The sequence below is a fragment of the Anabrus simplex genome, chromosome 3 (assembly GCF_040414725.1).
Source record: "Anabrus simplex isolate iqAnaSimp1 chromosome 3, ASM4041472v1, whole genome shotgun sequence".
In the NCBI taxonomy this organism is placed as follows: Eukaryota; Metazoa; Arthropoda; class Insecta; order Orthoptera; family Tettigoniidae; genus Anabrus; species Anabrus simplex.
The window spans coordinates 349,916,902-349,935,302 of NC_090267.1; the positions used below are offsets into that span (position 1 = coordinate 349,916,902).

At 38.7% G+C, this 18,401-nt stretch overlaps 1 protein-coding gene across 6 annotated transcripts in view; it reads right to left on the reverse strand.

The window, feature by feature from the left end:
- The window catches only part of LOC136867329 (serine/threonine-protein phosphatase 6 regulatory ankyrin repeat subunit A), a 205,624-nt gene that overhangs the window by 66,238 nt on the left and 120,985 nt on the right, over positions 1-18,401 (reverse strand). For all 6 annotated transcript variants that reach the window (XM_067144486.2, XM_068227073.1, XM_067144487.2 and 3 more), the window contains exon 3: positions 8,687-8,737. In XM_067144486.2, coding sequence (XP_067000587.2) covers positions 8,687-8,737 — 51 coding nt within the window. The remainder of the gene's footprint in view (positions 1-8,686; positions 8,738-18,401) is intronic.

Below are 18,401 nucleotides of genomic sequence, written 5' to 3' on the forward strand. Positions count from 1 at the left end.
ATCCTAATGGATAGTGGAGCCGATGTTTCAATAATCCGTGTCACTTCCAGTAACAGAAACTGTGACCCTGATTTTAAATTGTTTGCAGCTAATGGCACAGAAATCCCAACTTATGGACTTAGAACACTGAATATTGATTTGGGACTCCGTCGACAATTCCAATGGCCTTTCATAGTAGCTAAAATTGGCAAGGGCATATTAGGTGCTGATTTTCTGAAGAAGTTCAACTTACTAATTAAACTTACTAAATAAAAAGCAGTTAATTGATGGCGAGACTAAACTCTCTGTCATGGGTGAAGTAACAGCCATCACAGCTGATAATGTTGTTAGCACAATGTCAAATGCACAAAAGTTTGCTGATCTCTTATCCGGTTACCCAGATTTAACAAAACCTAATTTACTACCTACTCAAATCAAACACGACATTCAACACTTCATCCCAACTGAAGGCCAACCAGTTTATTGCACACCCAGACAGCTGGATCCTCGGAAGCTACATATTGCTAAACAGGAATTCCAGTTTATGCAAAACAGTGGAATTATTCGACCATCAAAGTCGCAATGGTCTAGTCCTCTCCAACTGGTCCTCAAAAAGGATGGAACTTTTCGACCATGTGGTGATTACAGATGACTGAACGCACAAACTATCCCAGACCGATATCTGATTCCTCGGAATGAAGATTTTCAACCTATTTTGAGGGGTAAGAAAATATTTAGCAAGCTCGACCTCTTCAAGGCATTTTTCCAAATCCCTGTAGCAGAGGAAGACAAACCTAAAACCGCTATTATCACTCCGTTTGGGTTATATAAATTTAATGTGATGCCGTTTGGACTCCGTAATGCACCAAGCACCTTCCAACATTTCATTAATGAGGTATTTAGAGGCCTAGACTTTATTTTTCCATATCTTGATGACTGCCTAATTGCTTCAGAATCAGTAGAGGAACATCGTGAGCATCTTAAGATTGTGTTTGAGAAGCTACATGAATTTGGCCTCCGAATCAATGTCTCCAAATCTGTACTTGGCGTAGAGCAAGTGGAATTCTTGGGACACTTAATCACCACAGAAGGCTCCAGACCCTTACCAGATAAAGTGAAAGCGATTGTTAACTACAAACTACCACAGACAGTTCATGACCTTTGTGTATTCTTAGGTACCGTTAATTTCTACAGACGTTACCTCAAGGATGCAGCAGAAACGCAGTCTCTTTTGCATGCTTATCTCAAAGGTGCTAAAAAGAAAGATAAGCGACAAATTAACTGGACACCAGAAGCTATCACAAAATTTGAAAAATGTAAGCAGGATTTGGCAAATGCAGCACTGCTTACATTTCCAGACCCAACATATCAGCTGGCCCTGGCAGTAGATGCAAGTGACTTTGCAGTGGGAAGTGTCCTGCAACACTATGAAGAAAAAGGATGGAAACCTATTGGATTCTTTTCGAAGAAGTTAAGCGATACACAGAGAGCATATAGCACCTGTGACCGAGAACTGTTAGGAATCTACCTCTCTGTCAAGCAGTTCAAACATTTTCTCAAAGGAAGAGACTTCATAATATATACGGACCACAAACCACTCACTTTTGCATTTAATCAGAAAAATGAGAAGGCATCTCCACGGCAGCTGCGACATCTTCAGTATATCTCTCAGTTTACAACAAACATCCAACACATTAGTGGCAAGGACAATATCGTTGCAGATAACCTGTCACGGATTGAATCTATGACTGTCATCGATTACGACACAGTCGCTGAAAGCCAACGTCAAGACAGTGAACTTAAACAACTTCAAGAGGAAAGTCGGTCACTCATGTTCAAGAGCTACCCACTGCCTTCTGGAAAGTTATTGTGGTGTGATACCTCCACAAACAACATAAGGCCATACATTCCAAAAGAATTTCGCAAACAATTCCAATTTCGCAAACAATTCTTTCTTCAGATCCACAAAATGGCGCATCCAGGGAAAAAGACTACTGTTAGGCTGATGACTTCTAAGTTTATCTGGCCTGGTATCAAGAATGACATCAGAAAATGGACGCAAGCTTGCATGGGATGTCAAAAAAGCAAAATAACAAGACATACCAAATCGCCAAACAGCCATTTTCAAGATCCTGATGAGAGGTTCAGCACTGTTCACATAGACATTGTTGGCCCCCTTTCACCTTCTGATGGCTATCTCTACTGCCTCACATGTATAGATCGCTTCACCAACTGGATGGAAGCAATACCATTGCAAAATATAACAGCAGAGACGGTAGCAAAATCATTTTATGATCATTGGGTGACGCGGTTTGGAGTCCCAGCAAATCTAGTTACTGACCAAGGCCGACAGTTCGAAAGTCAGCTCTTTAAGAATCTTTCTGAATTGTGTGGTGTGAAACTTAAACGTATGACACCCTATCATCCGCAGAGCAATGGTAAAGTTGAAAGTCTGCATCGAACAATAAAATCTGCTATCAAAGCCCACAACTCTATAAAGTGCACAGACACCCTTCCGACTGTGTTGCTAGGTCTACGCACATCACTCCGGGAGGACTCGAACAGTTCAGTTGCACAAATGGTGTATGGCACGCATATTAGGCTTCCAGGTGAATTCTTTGATAACCCTCCATCTCATACCGAACCAGAAACTTTTGTCTCCAAACTTCAGCAGCACATGCAGCAACTCAGGCCTGTGGACGTTAAGCACAAAACTTCCCGAACTGTGTTCATCCATAAAGACTTGAGTAAATGTACTCATGTATTTCTGAGAATCGATAGAGTGATAAAACCTTTGCAACCCCCATATGAAGGTCCTTTCCTGGTAACTGCCAAAACTGATAAATATTTCACGGTTACCATAAAAAACAAATCTGTGAATATCTCCATTGATCGCCTGAAACCAGCCTACTTCATAGCAGCAGATGATGAAACTTTTACAGCTCGTCATGAAGAACGACCAGGTGTCTTGCAAGGACTCTGCTCCCCTGATGGATCAACCGCGGATACTCAGGACAAACCCAGCAAGGAGAAAGTGGTAACAAAATCACGTAGTGGAAGGACTGTCAGATTTCCCACTCGCTATTTAGATGATGTATATATTTAATATTCTTGTGATTATGGTATATTTTGTTTATGTTTATACTGTCTTTGTATCGTAACTTGGTTACTGGAGGGGGAGCGGTGTAGGCCACCCCTAGTGGACTTTGTTGAGTGAACTAAAAACCGTAGATAACTCTTCTTTTGCCGAGAAAAAAGCGGCAGAAAATAGTAAAGATGGAGTGAGCTGTTTTTGTACATTTGTGTAGCGATAATTGTGGTGTAAAATAAGTGTAGTTAAAGCAGATTCAGTGTGTTGTGTACTTCACTACACCTCCTATGGGCCCTTTTGACTGTTTACCACCATCAAACACTTCACTTCCAAAGATTTTAAAGAAAGATACTCTATCAACATTCCAAATGCTGGGGCTGTACATTAATCAAGGCCACGCCCGCTTCCTTTTCACTCTTATCCCACATCACCATAAGACCTATCTGTGTCGGTGTGACGTAAAACAAATTGTAAAACAAAACAAACATTTTTTCCCGAGTGTCTTGCATTATGGATGAAATGCAGAATCCAAGCCATCATATGTAAAACCTTCCAGTAGGAAATGTGTTGTGAGACATCAATGGAAGATTCACAGTGTTATGGTTATGCTCACTGGCATATATCAGGTTATTTTCTATAAATAAAAGTTTCACTTCAATAGAACAGTTTCTTTATTCATCTGGTTGTCATGACAGTTTTCTAACCCAGTCCAAAGATAACAAAAACAAATGACAATCCCAAAGCAGCAGCTCTTTTTCCTAAGATATGACATCCTCCCACCTTGAGAGGGTGGAAAAACAACACAACTATACATAAATAGAAAGCCTCTGTGACTCAGGTGGCAGTGCGCCGGCCTCTCACCGCTGGGGTCCATGGTTCAAATTCCAGTCACTCCATGTGAGATTTGAGCTGGACAAAGCAGAGGCAGGATGGGTTTTTCTCCAGAAAATCCAGTTTTCCCTGTCATATTTCATTCCAGCAACACTCTCCAATATCATTTTATTTCATCTGTCATTAAATCATTGCCCAACAAGAGTGAGGCAGGCTTTGGCAGCCGGCACAATTCACATCCTCACCACTAGATTGCGGCTTCATTCATTCCATTCCTGTCCTGGTCAAATGACTGGAAACAGGCACAGGAGTTTCATTTCATAAACATAAATACAATCACCTCAAAATACAATAATTTCAAATCTAATCTGGTTGGAAATTTTACAGTCCTACCACTTCTACAGGTTTCCCTTGGCATCTCCTGTCTCAAAGAAGGATTAGGTGATTTAGATAGACATCTTGGTTCAACCTTTATATGCTCTACCCAATCTGATGAAAATTCTAAGGAATAGACTCTCTGAATGGGTAAGAGTAGTGATGAAGTAGCTGTTTTCAAGTGTACAAGACTAGCAACATTATTCCTCCCTGGAATGATCTTCACAACATGGCTCAATGGCCAGTCTATACGTTTGGCATGCTCACTTCCTATCAAGACAATGTCTCCTAGTTTTATCTTAGCCTCAGCTTTCTTGGGATCAGGTCTTTGACATAATTGGTATTCTGATCTGAACCTATTCCTCAAGTCAGTCATTAGTTTCTGTTGATATCTTAGCCTGATATCAAGTGAATTCTCATCAACAGCATCACAATCAGATACTCCAGTTTCAGTGATATGTAAAAATAATACTGGTAACAAAGGAGGAAACTCACTCTCTGAGTCATATGTAAGTCAGTTGTCAGAGATCGAGAACTAATAAATTACTCTGTATCACACAGAATAGTGTTCATCTCTTCATAGGTAAGAAGGGCTTTACCTAAAACTTTCCAAAGAATCTGCTTCATTACTCCAATGAGTCTCTCCCATGCCTCTAGGGGGCTGCAGGTGGAATGAATTTCCACTTCATTTTCTTCAATCTTCTGTATTGCATGATTTTATTCCAGTCGACGGATCTCTAATCATTTGAAGTGCCCATAGAGTATGATCTGTTATCAGAATAAATTATTGCGGGCCTCCCTTGATGAGCAAGAAAATGCTAAAGACCCTGATGATGATAATAATATTCTAGGTGCACAGCTCTATAAACACCACGTGTAAATAAGCAAATACAGGCCTTAAAAACATCTCTTAAATGAAACGACCACCAAATAACACCTACTACCTTCTATACCAGAGAGTCTTTGATTCAATCCTTGGGTAGAGGGGCAATGGGTCCTACATACTGTACCTTACACAAATAACGCATTTCGACAGGATCTACCGGTATTTAAACACAAGGATCAAAATTTCCAAAATCAGAAAGGATATACTTTTTGAAAACATGTTTGGCTAATAATTTAACTCCAAATGTATTAAGCTCTGTTCAGAAAAGATCTTGGCATCAAAAAACACAAAAAATCTACCTGGCTCAAAAACAACATAAAATTTCTCTATGGCAAAAATTGTTTTGAATGCACAGCTGTATGATGCTCCCTTGAGTGCTCCTTTATCACTGGTCCACTTGGAATTGGATTGTTTTCACAGATTTGTTAATCAGAAACTCCATAATATATTGACTAAATAACATTTCTCTAAGTTATAGAAAAAATTCCTTTTTGAATGCACAGCTGTACGATGCTCACTTAGTGCTCCTTTAATGCTGGTCTGCTTGAAATGGGATTCTTTTCAAAGATCTGCCAATCAAAACTCTTAATATATTGACTAAACAGCAAAACACTTTAGACAAAAATATAAACATTTAAGCACTCCTAAATCAATAGTAATTAGAAATATGAAAAACATTTCCGGAACACCAATACAGTTTGTTTCCTCATCCTCCCATCAAAAATTTGACATACAAATTCCACTGATACTGAACTTAATATTTTGGAGAAAGGTCCGTTACACACCTGGCGTAATTCTTCAAAATTGAAGAATACAATCACAATGACTGCTGAAGTTCAGCAAGCTATTTCAAAGTTACCTTTAGATTAAACAGGATGAACTCAGGTTTGAAGAAAAAAACAACTTCCCAACCTGATTGATGAACAAAATTTAAGAGTATCTTTACCATTACTGCCTTTTAAAACCTCAAATGACCTTAAACATAAAATCAGAGATAATTTAGTACAGTGAAACATCGTTAGTGCATTCCTCTTTAACACTTTTTCCCACTTAACACGTTATAAATTCAAAGTCCCATTTCTCATTGTATTAAATCTATACAAAAATACATCTCTTGTCGCACAACAAATTTTTGCTATTGCACAAGAACCTAGTTTATCTGGATTAAGTGGGACCGGAATTGGTCTGAATTATCGAAAATCTGGATAATCCGAAGAAACGATAAAACAAATACAGTACATGTTATACAATCTATTAACATAAGTTGTAGAGTAATACTTTTTTTCAATTGTACAAAAAATATAAGAACACTTTTTTTTTACATTTACGACTCTGTTTTATGCACTAAAATAATGTGCAAGTTTTTTCTGTTTTACATTTGTACAGCGTTTGCGCGCAGCACGCTCACGAAGATGCGTAACTAACAACAGTTCTGCTGGTGTGGTTTCAATCAAGGATTCTAAATAGGCCATCAGTTTGTCCAGCTGCATTGTTGCCTCTTCTTGAGACATTGTTTCTTCTGATGGAGTGCTGGTTTCATTTTCAAATTCACCATCAGTGAATTAATAGTTCGTTGCATTCAGAAGAGCATGGGTTCGAATCCCACCTTGGCCGTCCTGGGAATGGTTTTCTACGGTTTCCCATTCTCACTTCCAGATGAACGCCGGGACAGTACCTTTGATAGAACATGGCCAAATTACTTCCAATTCTTGTCCTTAACTATCGTTGGCGGAAAAGACATTCAAGAAAAGTCAACGCCGTAAAAGAAATATTGTACAAGTATAAAATTGTTTTTAATTATTGATCCAGATAAACCAGAGATCCAGATTAGTGAGGGCCAGATAAATGAGTTTTTTGTGCATCATTTAGTACAATCACATTTTCCCTAGCACTGACAATGGTTATTTGTCATCCCTTGTCAAATAAACTTGATTTCCAACTCGGATAAGAGCCGTTGCCACAGTTGCATGATAACGATAAAAAGCCTTGAACTTTACAGGATAAATTGCTGCACCTTCGGGGCGTAAGCCATTAACCTCAGGAATGTTCAGTTTTGCTTGCAGGTTAGCAGCGACATTGCTGAATAACACAGTGAGCATGTCTGTACATGTATTTTGCATTCCTTACAGAAGTTAGGAATTTATTTTGTGTTGAGTGGTAAGGTGAAGCATAGTGAATATTTGTTATGTGATGGCCCACATCTGGATTACGAACACAATCATGTGAAGTTGACCAGTGTGGTCCATACTTGTCTTGTGCAAGCATAGTTATGGATAAGGAAGAAATCATGAAATTCCATAATGAAGACAAAATTAAAATCAGTCCGAAAGTGGACTAGCATCCACACCTTCAGGAAAGGTGCAAATGTCAAAACACGCACCTTCATTTTTGACTTGATCACTTGCCTTGGTCGCAGTCAAATTTTGTACACCTTCAATTTCGACTTGATCACTAGAGTTGGTCTCAGTCAAAGTTTGTACAAACAATCACCCTAGAAATTAAGTTCAGGTAAAGAAACTTAAGTTACATGTGCTACAGCATTCGACTGTTGAGCTCAATTATAAGAAATAAATTGACAAGAGGGTAATGTAATATTATGTAATATTATTTACTTGATATATTATAACTGCACTTCAATACGGAACAAAAATTTAAAAATATAGCTTATAATAATTATGCTAAGTTCAACTCAATAATCAAAGCACTCAACAGCATGGTGCTGTGCCAAATACAGCATGAAGAACAAGCCAGTTCTCTTGTAAAGCATAAATAAAAATGAAATATGTGTCCAAGATTTTTGCATATATTAGGGTAGTGCTGCTCATAATTAGAGCAGCATTGCAATATATTTATGATGAATTTATTATTGTGTTTGATTTATTTTACTCATGTATTTTTTTGCTATCCTTTTTGCCATAAATGAATATAATTCAATCAAAATTATTATTGCATTAGTGTTCACTAAGGTTTAGAACAGGGAAAAAGCCACAAATTTGTAATCATTAGCATATCATCGTTGCCGGGATAAAACCTCCTATGCAATAATATTTTTGGAGATATACTGACCTGCAGCACATACATTATGAAGAGCGAGAATGCCTTGACAATATTCACACAATATTGTACCTTAGATGACAGAACCTTATCAGCAAGACTTCTAAGCTAAAATATATCATACAGGAGGTTTTGTCCCGGCAGCGACGATATATTAGTTGAAAATGACAGACAAACTGGCACAGTGCTATGTTATGTATAGCAACTTATACCACCCACACCAAAACACAAAAAAATTCAAAATCATTAATATGATATTCTGCTATATACATATACAAGAAATAAACATGCCCTCGACATTTTCATAGCAAATACGCATATTGTGCTTCAAAGAGTTAAAAGAAGTTTCGTTGATAAAATTATCAACACAGTAAAATAGTAAACCACAATCTACACTTACTGGAGACTAAGATAAAAGAAAATTTTGTTACTTTTATGTATAATAATAAAAATATTTTGGTATGACATACCCTGAAAGAAATCCATGGATTTCAGCAAAAACTCCGGAAGAAAGGCACCCCCTGTAGATGAAAGAAAGGAGTTACACCAGCAGAAAATGCACCAATACTGGGCAAAGATCAAGCCCAACTCCAGGACATTTTTTTTTTTTTTTTACAAATTACTAACTTGTTCTAAAGAAAGAGTTACAATACAGCATTTAAAACTATCAACACAAATTTCAAATTTTTGAACTCCGGAGTCTACAAGTTAAAATGCACACATTGCGAAGCTAGCTACATTGGTCAGATGGGATGAAGTTTTACCACCTATTAATGCTTTTTTTTTTTTTTTAAACTGAGCTGGGTCGCTGCAGTTGCTTAAGTGCAACCAAAATTCCAATATTCGGGAGATAGTGGGTTCGAACCCTCCTGTCGGCAGGCCAGAAGATGGTTTTCTGTGGTTTCCCATTTTCACACTAGGCAAATGCTGGGGCTGTACCTTAATTAAGGCCACAGCTGCTTCCTTCCCGCTCCTAGCCCTTTTCCTGTCCCAAAGTCGCCATAAGACCTACCTGTATCTGTGCGACGAAAAGCAACTTGTAAAAAAAAAAAAAAAAAAAAGAAAGAAGTGTAATAACATAAGAAATACTCAGCTATGACAATAAATCAAGATATTGCATGTTATAGATAAACAGAACAAGTTAGTTAACAAAACTAATATACTTAGGCGCAATAGTAAGAGAACTGAGACTGATTCTCCCTCGTTTATGGATCATAACAATTGGACTGATTCAACTACCGTATTTCACGGCATAATCGTCGCCACCGCGTAATCGTCGCATCCTTTATTTTCAATACAAAAATCGGACTTTAAACCTTTAATTACATAATCGTCGCACGTCCAAATTTTGTTCACTAATCTGGTTAAAAGGTAAATGGAACTGCAACGTAAGTTGCACATGAATGCGCAATTTAAATACGTGTATGGTTAATGGGCAATTTGGCAACACAGCCACGTTTGCGACATGTTGCACAACGTATAAATAAATAATACCGGTATATGTACGACGCATGGCTTACCGGTAGACTATCGGCAGTTTGACAACGTGGTCGCGAGACAGTGTACTATTTATTCACCACCTACATATTATGCTTACCGGTAAGCTATCGGCAGTTTGGCAACGTGGTCGCGAGACAGTGTACTATTTATTCACCACCTACATATTATGAGTTCCCATTTGAAATACGTAAGGCTGTAAGTTATCGCTTATCAGCAACGTCGCCAGGAAATACCGGCTAGGTAGGTTGAATGGACCTCGAACCAGCCCTCAGATACAGGTAAAATTCCCTGACCCGGCCGTGAATTGAACCCGAGGTCTCCGTGTAAGAGGCAAGCACGCTACCCCTACACCATGGGGCCGGCTCCTGTGTTATTGCGCACGAAGTGAAATCCAAGACGATAACGCAGATTTCCACGGAATTATTTAGCCGAATTATTTACGATGTCACAGTTGTCATCGCTAGACTCTTATCTTACTACTACGTCATAAGTGTCCGGGCATGGGATGAAAACTTTTATCCAAGCAGTCAAAATAATTATTATCCAATGCTATTAAAGTTTTATTTTATAAACTCGTCAGTAATGTAATGTAAAATCATTAATTACAGGGAAGAAATATTAACCTAATTACCGTATGTTTAAAAGAAATTGAAAAAAATGAATGTTTGTTACTGACGTCTTGGAATACAGTCAACTATACAGTAGATCTACACCGCGCTAGCTAGAGCTCCGGTTTGCGAGCTTTGCACAAGCGCAGTAGTGTGTCGCAACCAACGAGCTAAACTGATAAATTGTTGCATGCTTCCTTGCTGCCTAACAGTATTGGCTGCTCTGGAATGGACAGATCACAGATGCATTTATTTGTTTCAGATTTACGTGATTACTGTAGACATGTGTGCTTGAGAACTTAAGTTTTTAATTTGTGTTTTGGGTGTTTGCAGAAATAATTTGTTTTAATAGTGAACAATTACGGAAAGTCATTTATATCGCAAAACATTAACGTGTGAAGCATTTATAAGCGATTATGGGTAAATATAGAAACTATTCTGCAGGCTTCAAGCTAAGCGTAATTGCCTTCGCTGAACAGCACGGGAACAGAGCTGCAGAAAGAAAATTTTCTGTGAGTGAAAAGTTGGTGCATGACTGGCGGAAAGTAAAAAACAAGCTAAAAAGCACAAACCCTTCTAGACGCGCGTTTAGAGGTCCTAAAACAGGGAAGTTTCCTATAATTGACGAAGAAGTGTTTAGGTACGTGGCTGCAGTGTATCATATGAAATGTTACAAATTAAGGGACAGGAGGTAGCGTGCAAACACAACATACCGGTAACTCAGTTTAAGGCGACTCGTGGGTGGATTAAGGGGTTAATGCGACGACACAATCTGTCAGTGCGAAGGAGAACAACAGTAAGCCAAAAGTTGCCAGCTGATTACACGGACAAGATTGTAAATTTTCACCGATTTGTCATACGTTTGCGCAAGGAAACTTCGTACTTGCTTTCTCAAATCGGTAATGCCGATCAGACTCCAATCTTTTTTGATATGCCTCGCAACAGCACTATTGCGCTAAAAGGATCACGGAGTGTATTAATGAAAACCAGCGGTAGTGAGAAGTTGCGATGCACGGCAATGCTAGCCATTACAGCTGACGGGAGAAAGTTGCCGCCTTACATCATTTTCAAGAGGAAAACGATGCCTAAGAATATACAGTTTCCCCGTGGAATTCATGCACGAGTGCAACCAAAGGGTTGGAGACGTAGAACTCATGCTGGACTGGGTTAAAACTGTGTGGAATAGAAGACCTGGTGCACTACTAAAACAACCAGCTCTGCTTGTTTTAGTTTCCGAGGTCACCTCATGAACGAAGTGAAGCAAATTCTCACTACAAATAAGACACGACAGATAGTCATTCCTGGTGGCCTAACATCTGCTTTGCAGCCACTAGACGTATGTGTTAATAAACCCTTTAAAGACCACTTACGTCGATTTTACAACGAGTGGATGATGAGCGGCGATCAGCAATTGACGCCCGCCGGAAATATCAGGCGTCCACCCTTGGACTTGTTATGCTCGTGGGTGAAGAAGAGTTGGGATCTTATACCACCTGAACTAGTCTCCAAGAGCTTCAAAAGGACTGGGATTTCGAATGCACTACACGGTTCCGAAGATGACGCAGTGTGGCAGGGAGACGAAGAATCTGATACTGGTATTATTAACAGAGGCGAGGACGGCGCATCAGATAGCGAAACCTGCGATAGCGACACCGAAGATTTGGAATAAATTGCGTACCGGTAAGTCCGCATTTCACAACAAAGCGATAATTTTTTGCAAGTGTAATATTTTAACTTTAATACTCAAATTAATGACAAATTAACTTAATACGTTCATTTTTATTTTCAGGTTGGAAAAACGTTCGCCGAATTGTTGCGAAAAATTATGAATTTTGTTTCAGACTATTTTAATTATTTTGATGTATAAACGCGAGTATTACGTGCATCTTAAATTTGTATCAAATACAATTTAGTTATAAATACATTTTTTGAGTAATACAAATACTGGTATTAAATATTCATCGTATAATGGTCGCACCCTACAATTTTTTCGAAAATTTTGGTATAAAAAGTGCGACGATTATGCCGTGAATTACGGTATTCCTGTATTTCATGAGCCTGTTTTGATTTTGATAAGTCCGAAATAAGTGTTACGGAGAAAGGTCCCAAATTTAATTGGCCCGTTCAATTCAAACTTAAAGACACGATCACAATCACAGCGGAAGCTGAAAATGCAAAACAAAACTTGCCGATGGAGAAGCAAACAGAGACTAGATTTAATATTAAGAAAAACTTTCTAATTTAATAAATAATAACAAAGACAGAGTTTCTACACAACATAACCGAATAATAACTTCATTGAAACAGAAAATTAAGGAGAATGGTTTGATTGTGACTAAGGAGGACAAGGGGAATGTGACGGTCATTATGAATAAAGAATCATACATACAGAAAACCAAAACCTTTTTGCAGAGAATTCATTCAAATTTTTTTTTTTAAAGACCCAACAAATATTATCCAGAGAAACTTAAAGCAACTTCTTAAATGATGATCTTTCAACCTTAATGAAAGGCAGTCCCAAAAACTTATTAATATGAACCCGTTTGTTCTGACAGCTAGGGCACTACCGAAGGTGCATAAAGAGAATATACCTATAAGACCCGTCATTAATTTCAGAAATAGCCCTATATATATATATATATATGACGTCTATATTTATATACAATTTTTTTTAGAACGTTATAGATTTGAGGGTAACAGGTCTATTAACACATTACAGACCGGGTGCCCTTCACCCCATGCACAGCCCTGTTCCTGGCTACTTTCTAACTACCTCCAAACTGGAGTGCAAGCATTCAAATAAACTGTCAGAACTTCACTAGCCTTTGAAGGACTGCTGTGTTTTTTTCTGGTGGCCTTCCTGAATAGTCAAGTAGATAAGTAGATAAGTATTTGTGGAAATCTATTTTGGCTCATAGTTTTCGGAAATACGGGGGTTTCTCTTAGGGGATCAGTTGGCCGGTATTCTTTCAGACACGATTTCTTCACCTGCCCTATCAATATACACAAAGCAATTATTTTAATTTCCCTGCTAGAGACATTAGTCCACTTTAGTGTTTTCGGGGATACGTTATGAGAATGTGAATTCTGCTCATAGTATAAATTTGTCTGCTCAGCTACATACTGAAAAGAATCCTCACCAAACATTTGTCTGCTCGGCTACATACTGAAAAGAATCCTCACCAAACATAAGTCCTGCTACTTGTCCTACGTTTCCACGTTCATTAGACCATACCTGTATACCAGGAGCACCTTCAAAATCTTCTAGCCTAAGTTCACTGCTGTCCATAACCCAGTCATCAGAAAACACTGCATTATTTACAATATTTAGAATATTTACACCCGTAACACAATTATCAGACTCGTTTTGCACCACATGAGTTCCACACCTTGAAGATAAGGCTATATCCTCCTCACCACTTTAAACATTTCCGTCAGAAGATATTTCATCATCGAACTCTAAATATTCAGCATCACTTGGACATTCAGAGCCTGTATCAGAACATAATTCACGACTAATTTCATCCCTGTCTAAACAAGTACGATCCCTGGGTGCTGCCATCTTGCAGACTGCATAGCTCTTTAAACTTTGTAAACATGTTGTCAGGAAATGCAAAGAAAAGCTATAATATGGAGAATAATCTAACAAAATGCGACTATCGATTGTGTAGAACCATACATAACAGCGTTCTGTCACCCTTGACCCGAATAGTTCTGGTATATCTCAAAAGATAGCACTAAACTTCAGTCTGCTGCTAACACGAGATAACTCAGGACCGGTCCGCAACGCTCAGCCAGGCAAACACAAGTTTTCTCGGGACTGGATCGCATTGTGTTAAGAATTCCAAAGAATTTTGTGATCGTATTAAAGATTTAAACATGCAATCAAACCATAAGATGTATTCATTTGACATCAAAAATATGTTCTCAAATATTCCAGTATGAAAAACGATAAATCTTGTTAAGAATAATCTACTTAAATATAGTAATTTGAGTAGGCAAGAGATAGCTGATTTTATTAATATTTTGGAGTTTGTCAACGCTAATAATTACTTTACCTTCAACGGCCAAATATATAAACAGGAAGGTCTTCCTATGGGGGCCCCAGCTTCTGGAATTATGGCAGAAATTTATATGGATTTTCTTGAAAATAATAAAATCAACTACATTAAAGGAATAACAAGCTGGTTGAGATACGTAGATGATACGTTTGTAATAATTGATCATAGCATTACTAATGGACAGGAGGTATTAGAATTAAACAATATGGATTCACAGATTAAATTTTTGAAAGTGAAAATAATAAAGCATTAAATTTTCTTGAAATTATAATTATTAATAACTTTAATAAACTTAGGTTTAAAATATTCAGGGAACCCACTCAAACGGCGAACGTAATTAGACATACTTCCATACACCCGGCAGCACTTAAGAGGGCCTCCTTTTACAGTACGATTTACAGAGCTAATAATATACCCATGTCAGAAGTAGATCGTAAAAATGAATTGGATAGTTTATTTTATAGCAAAAAGCAATGGGTTCAACAGGCAATTTGTGGATAAAATTATTAGCAAAATTGAGAGGAAATCATATTCCACATTAACCAAGTATACCAAAAAGAAAGAAGATAGTTATGCCCTTTTCACCTGTAGTCACAGTAAAATATACAAAATTATGAATGTTTTCAAGAAACTTAATATGAAAGTTTCTTATAAGACAACTAATAACAACGCTTATCTTTTCTTTCATAAGTGCACTATCAATAACTGCAATAGCAAATTTCAGAATCAGATGTTTACAAATTAAAGTGCCAGCAGTGTTCCGTCAGTTATATTGGACAGACAGGCCGCAATTTTAACATAACGTATAATGTACATGTTAATGCATCAAAGTACGGCAGATTCTCAGCATTCGGTTCTCATATGGACGATATCAATCATACACTATGTGATCAAAAGTATCCAGACACCTGGCTGAACATGACACACAAGTTCATGGCGCCCTCCATCGGTAATGCTGGACTTCAATATGGTGTTGGCCCACCCTTAACCTTGATGACAGCTTCCACTCTTGCAGGCATACGTTCAATCAGGTGCTGGAAGGTTGCTTGGGGAATGGCAGCCCATGCACCGAGGAGAGGTAGCAATGTCGGTCGGTGAGGCCTGGCACGAAGTCGGTGTTGCAAAACATCCCAAAGGTGTTCTATAGGAGTCACGTCGGGACTCTGTGCAGGCCAGTCCATGACAGGGATGTTATTGTCGTGTAACCACTCCGCCACCGGCCGTGCATTATGAACAGGTGCTCGATCATTTTGAAAGATGCAATCACCATCCCCCAAAGTGCTCTTCAACAGTGGGAAGCAAGAAGGTGCTTAAAACATCATTGTAAGCCTGTGCTCTGATAGTGCCATGCAAAACAAGGGGTGCAAGCCCCCTCCATGAAAAGCACGACCACATCCTTAACACCACCGCCTCCGAATTTTACTGTTGGCACTACACACGCTGGCAGAAGACGTTCACCGGGCATTTTCCATACCTACACCCTGCCATAGGATTGCCACATTGTGTACCGTGATTCGTCACTCCACACAACATTTTTCCACTGTTCAATCGTCCAATGTTTACGCTCCTTACACCAAGCAAGACGTCATTTGGCATTGACCTGCGTGATGTGTGGCTTATCCGTTTCAGACCGTGTACGCACAATTGTGCGGGTTCGTATTTTAGTTATCCCTGACCGGATTTGATGTTTTTTCGGTGCTAGACCGGACTGCAATGATTGTGCGGGACACGTGGCGTGTATTTCAATTGCTTTTAGTATGCGCTTGACCGTCAGCGCAAAGGAAGAAGAGTTTAAAAAGCACAGTTGAGCGAGATGGCGGGAAGCAGTAGTGCCAAAAGTAAGTATTTATTTATTGTGTTTATATTAATCTAGAAGCTTTACTGAATACCGGAATATATTCAATGAAGTGTGTACATTGGTTAGTGAACGTAAATTTTGAAGATACATCGTCGTATGTGATACGAGGTTTTGAATTTTGATACGCACAATTGTGTGGGTCCTGTTTTACGGATGTTAGTTTTTATTTCGTAAAATAAACTATCAATATGTATATATTGAGGAGCATTTTAGTCAGTTTTTGACATACAAACAAAAATTCACACCTCCAGTTTTCTTTCAGGTCTGAAAGGGTTATGGGCAGCCGCTTGAACAAGAAATCCAAGTTTTCTCACCTCCCCTCGAACTATCATAGTACTTGAAGTGGATCCTGATGCAGTTTGGAATTCCTGTGTGATGGTCTGGATAGATGCCTGTCTATTACACTTTACGACCCTCTTCAACAGTCGGCGGTCTCTGTCAGTCAACAGACGAGGTCGGCCTGTAACACTTTCATGCTGTACGTGTCCCTTCACGTTTCCACTTCACTATCACATCAGAAACAGTGGACCTAGGGATGTTTAGGAGCGTGGAAATCTCACGTACAGACTTCTGACACAAGTGACACCCAATCACCTGACCACGTTCGAAGTCCGTGAGTACCACGGAGCGCCCAATATACTGCTCTCTCACGATGTCTAATGACTACTGAGGTCGCTGCTATGGAGTACCTGGCAGCAGGTGGCAGCACAATGCACCTAAGATGAAAAACTTATGTTTTTGGGGTTGTCGGATACTTTTAATCACATAGTGTACATTCACGGGCATAAAACAAAACCTTCAAATTCTCCATTTATGTAAGAAATGAAATTACTGATTTTTTTTAGAAAACATTTCATAAACATTGATCAAAAATGTAACCCGATTTCTAATCTTAATGAGATATCAGAGGAAATCAATAGGGGAAGGTCTGGCAGTACTGGACACCTAAGCAAATGCTCGAATTTAAAGGGTCGACTAGTGTGGAATTAAACAAATTACCGATTTTCAAGAACCTTATTATTCACCTTATGACTGCTGTTGAACTCTTACATACTAACATTATACAAAAGCAATTTATCAGTAATTTAGGAAACATAACAATCTTATTTAAAAACATGGCGTACAGTATCGGACAGTCTGCTTTCAAAGGAGTGTTCTTACTTTCTTATATATTGTTACATTATTTCACACTGCACATGTCACATTAATAATAAAGTTCATTTCCCTTGAAGATTTGTACACTTTTCATGAGCCCAACCCTTGCATAAACTGCACTGGATCCAGTCCTCAGCGAAATTTTCCCCGCAGATGATGCAATCAGTTTCGTCATCTCCAGTGTGAAATTTTAGCGCTTTCCTTGCATTTTTACTGCGCTGAATATTTTCTTTTAATTCTCTCCTGGATTTAATATTGGACTTGACGGTCGTCTGCAATGAATGGGCACCTTTTATTCGTTGCATTTCTTCGAGTGAGGAGTTTGTAAGGGCTTGAAGTGAGAATTTCACTTTGGTCCCCACGGATAGATATCAGTTCAAGCGAATGCCAACTGAGCCAGATCCATACGACACACTTTGGTAAATGCAGCATTTACCAGCCCGGAAATGTCTCTCAGCGAGAAGTAAGCTCATTTCCGGAAGAAATTAATTTTACCCTGTCGCCTAATGTGCTTTTGGGAACTTGGGATACTTCTGTTTCCACTTTTTACTTCATTAATGGCCATTTTCATATTTTCCTCTGTCCATTTTCCACGTTTCTTCTCCATTTTGAGCTGGAACAAAATAGAAAATTCTTATAGTCAGCGAGAAAACTTACAAGCTTCATGTCCGATACTGCCCTCCAATCGTCTGTCCGATACTGCCCGACCCATTAGTTTAAATTTTATACGTCAGGAAACTGAATGTATTAAAGCCACAGGGATATTATACCACTCAATTGTGTACTAACCAATAGTAATTGATGAACCGTACTGTAATTGCTTCGTCGACGGATTACATTCTTTACCCGATACCTCCATTTTTTAATTCGTCGTTGGGCAGCCTAGTTTGACGAAATGGAGTCGCTCAGCGGATACCTCAGGGTTTTCTTATGGCAAGTAAGACATGTAATCTTACTGTAGAATTCGCTTTACGTGAGTTCAAGAGAATCCCAACTCATGGGT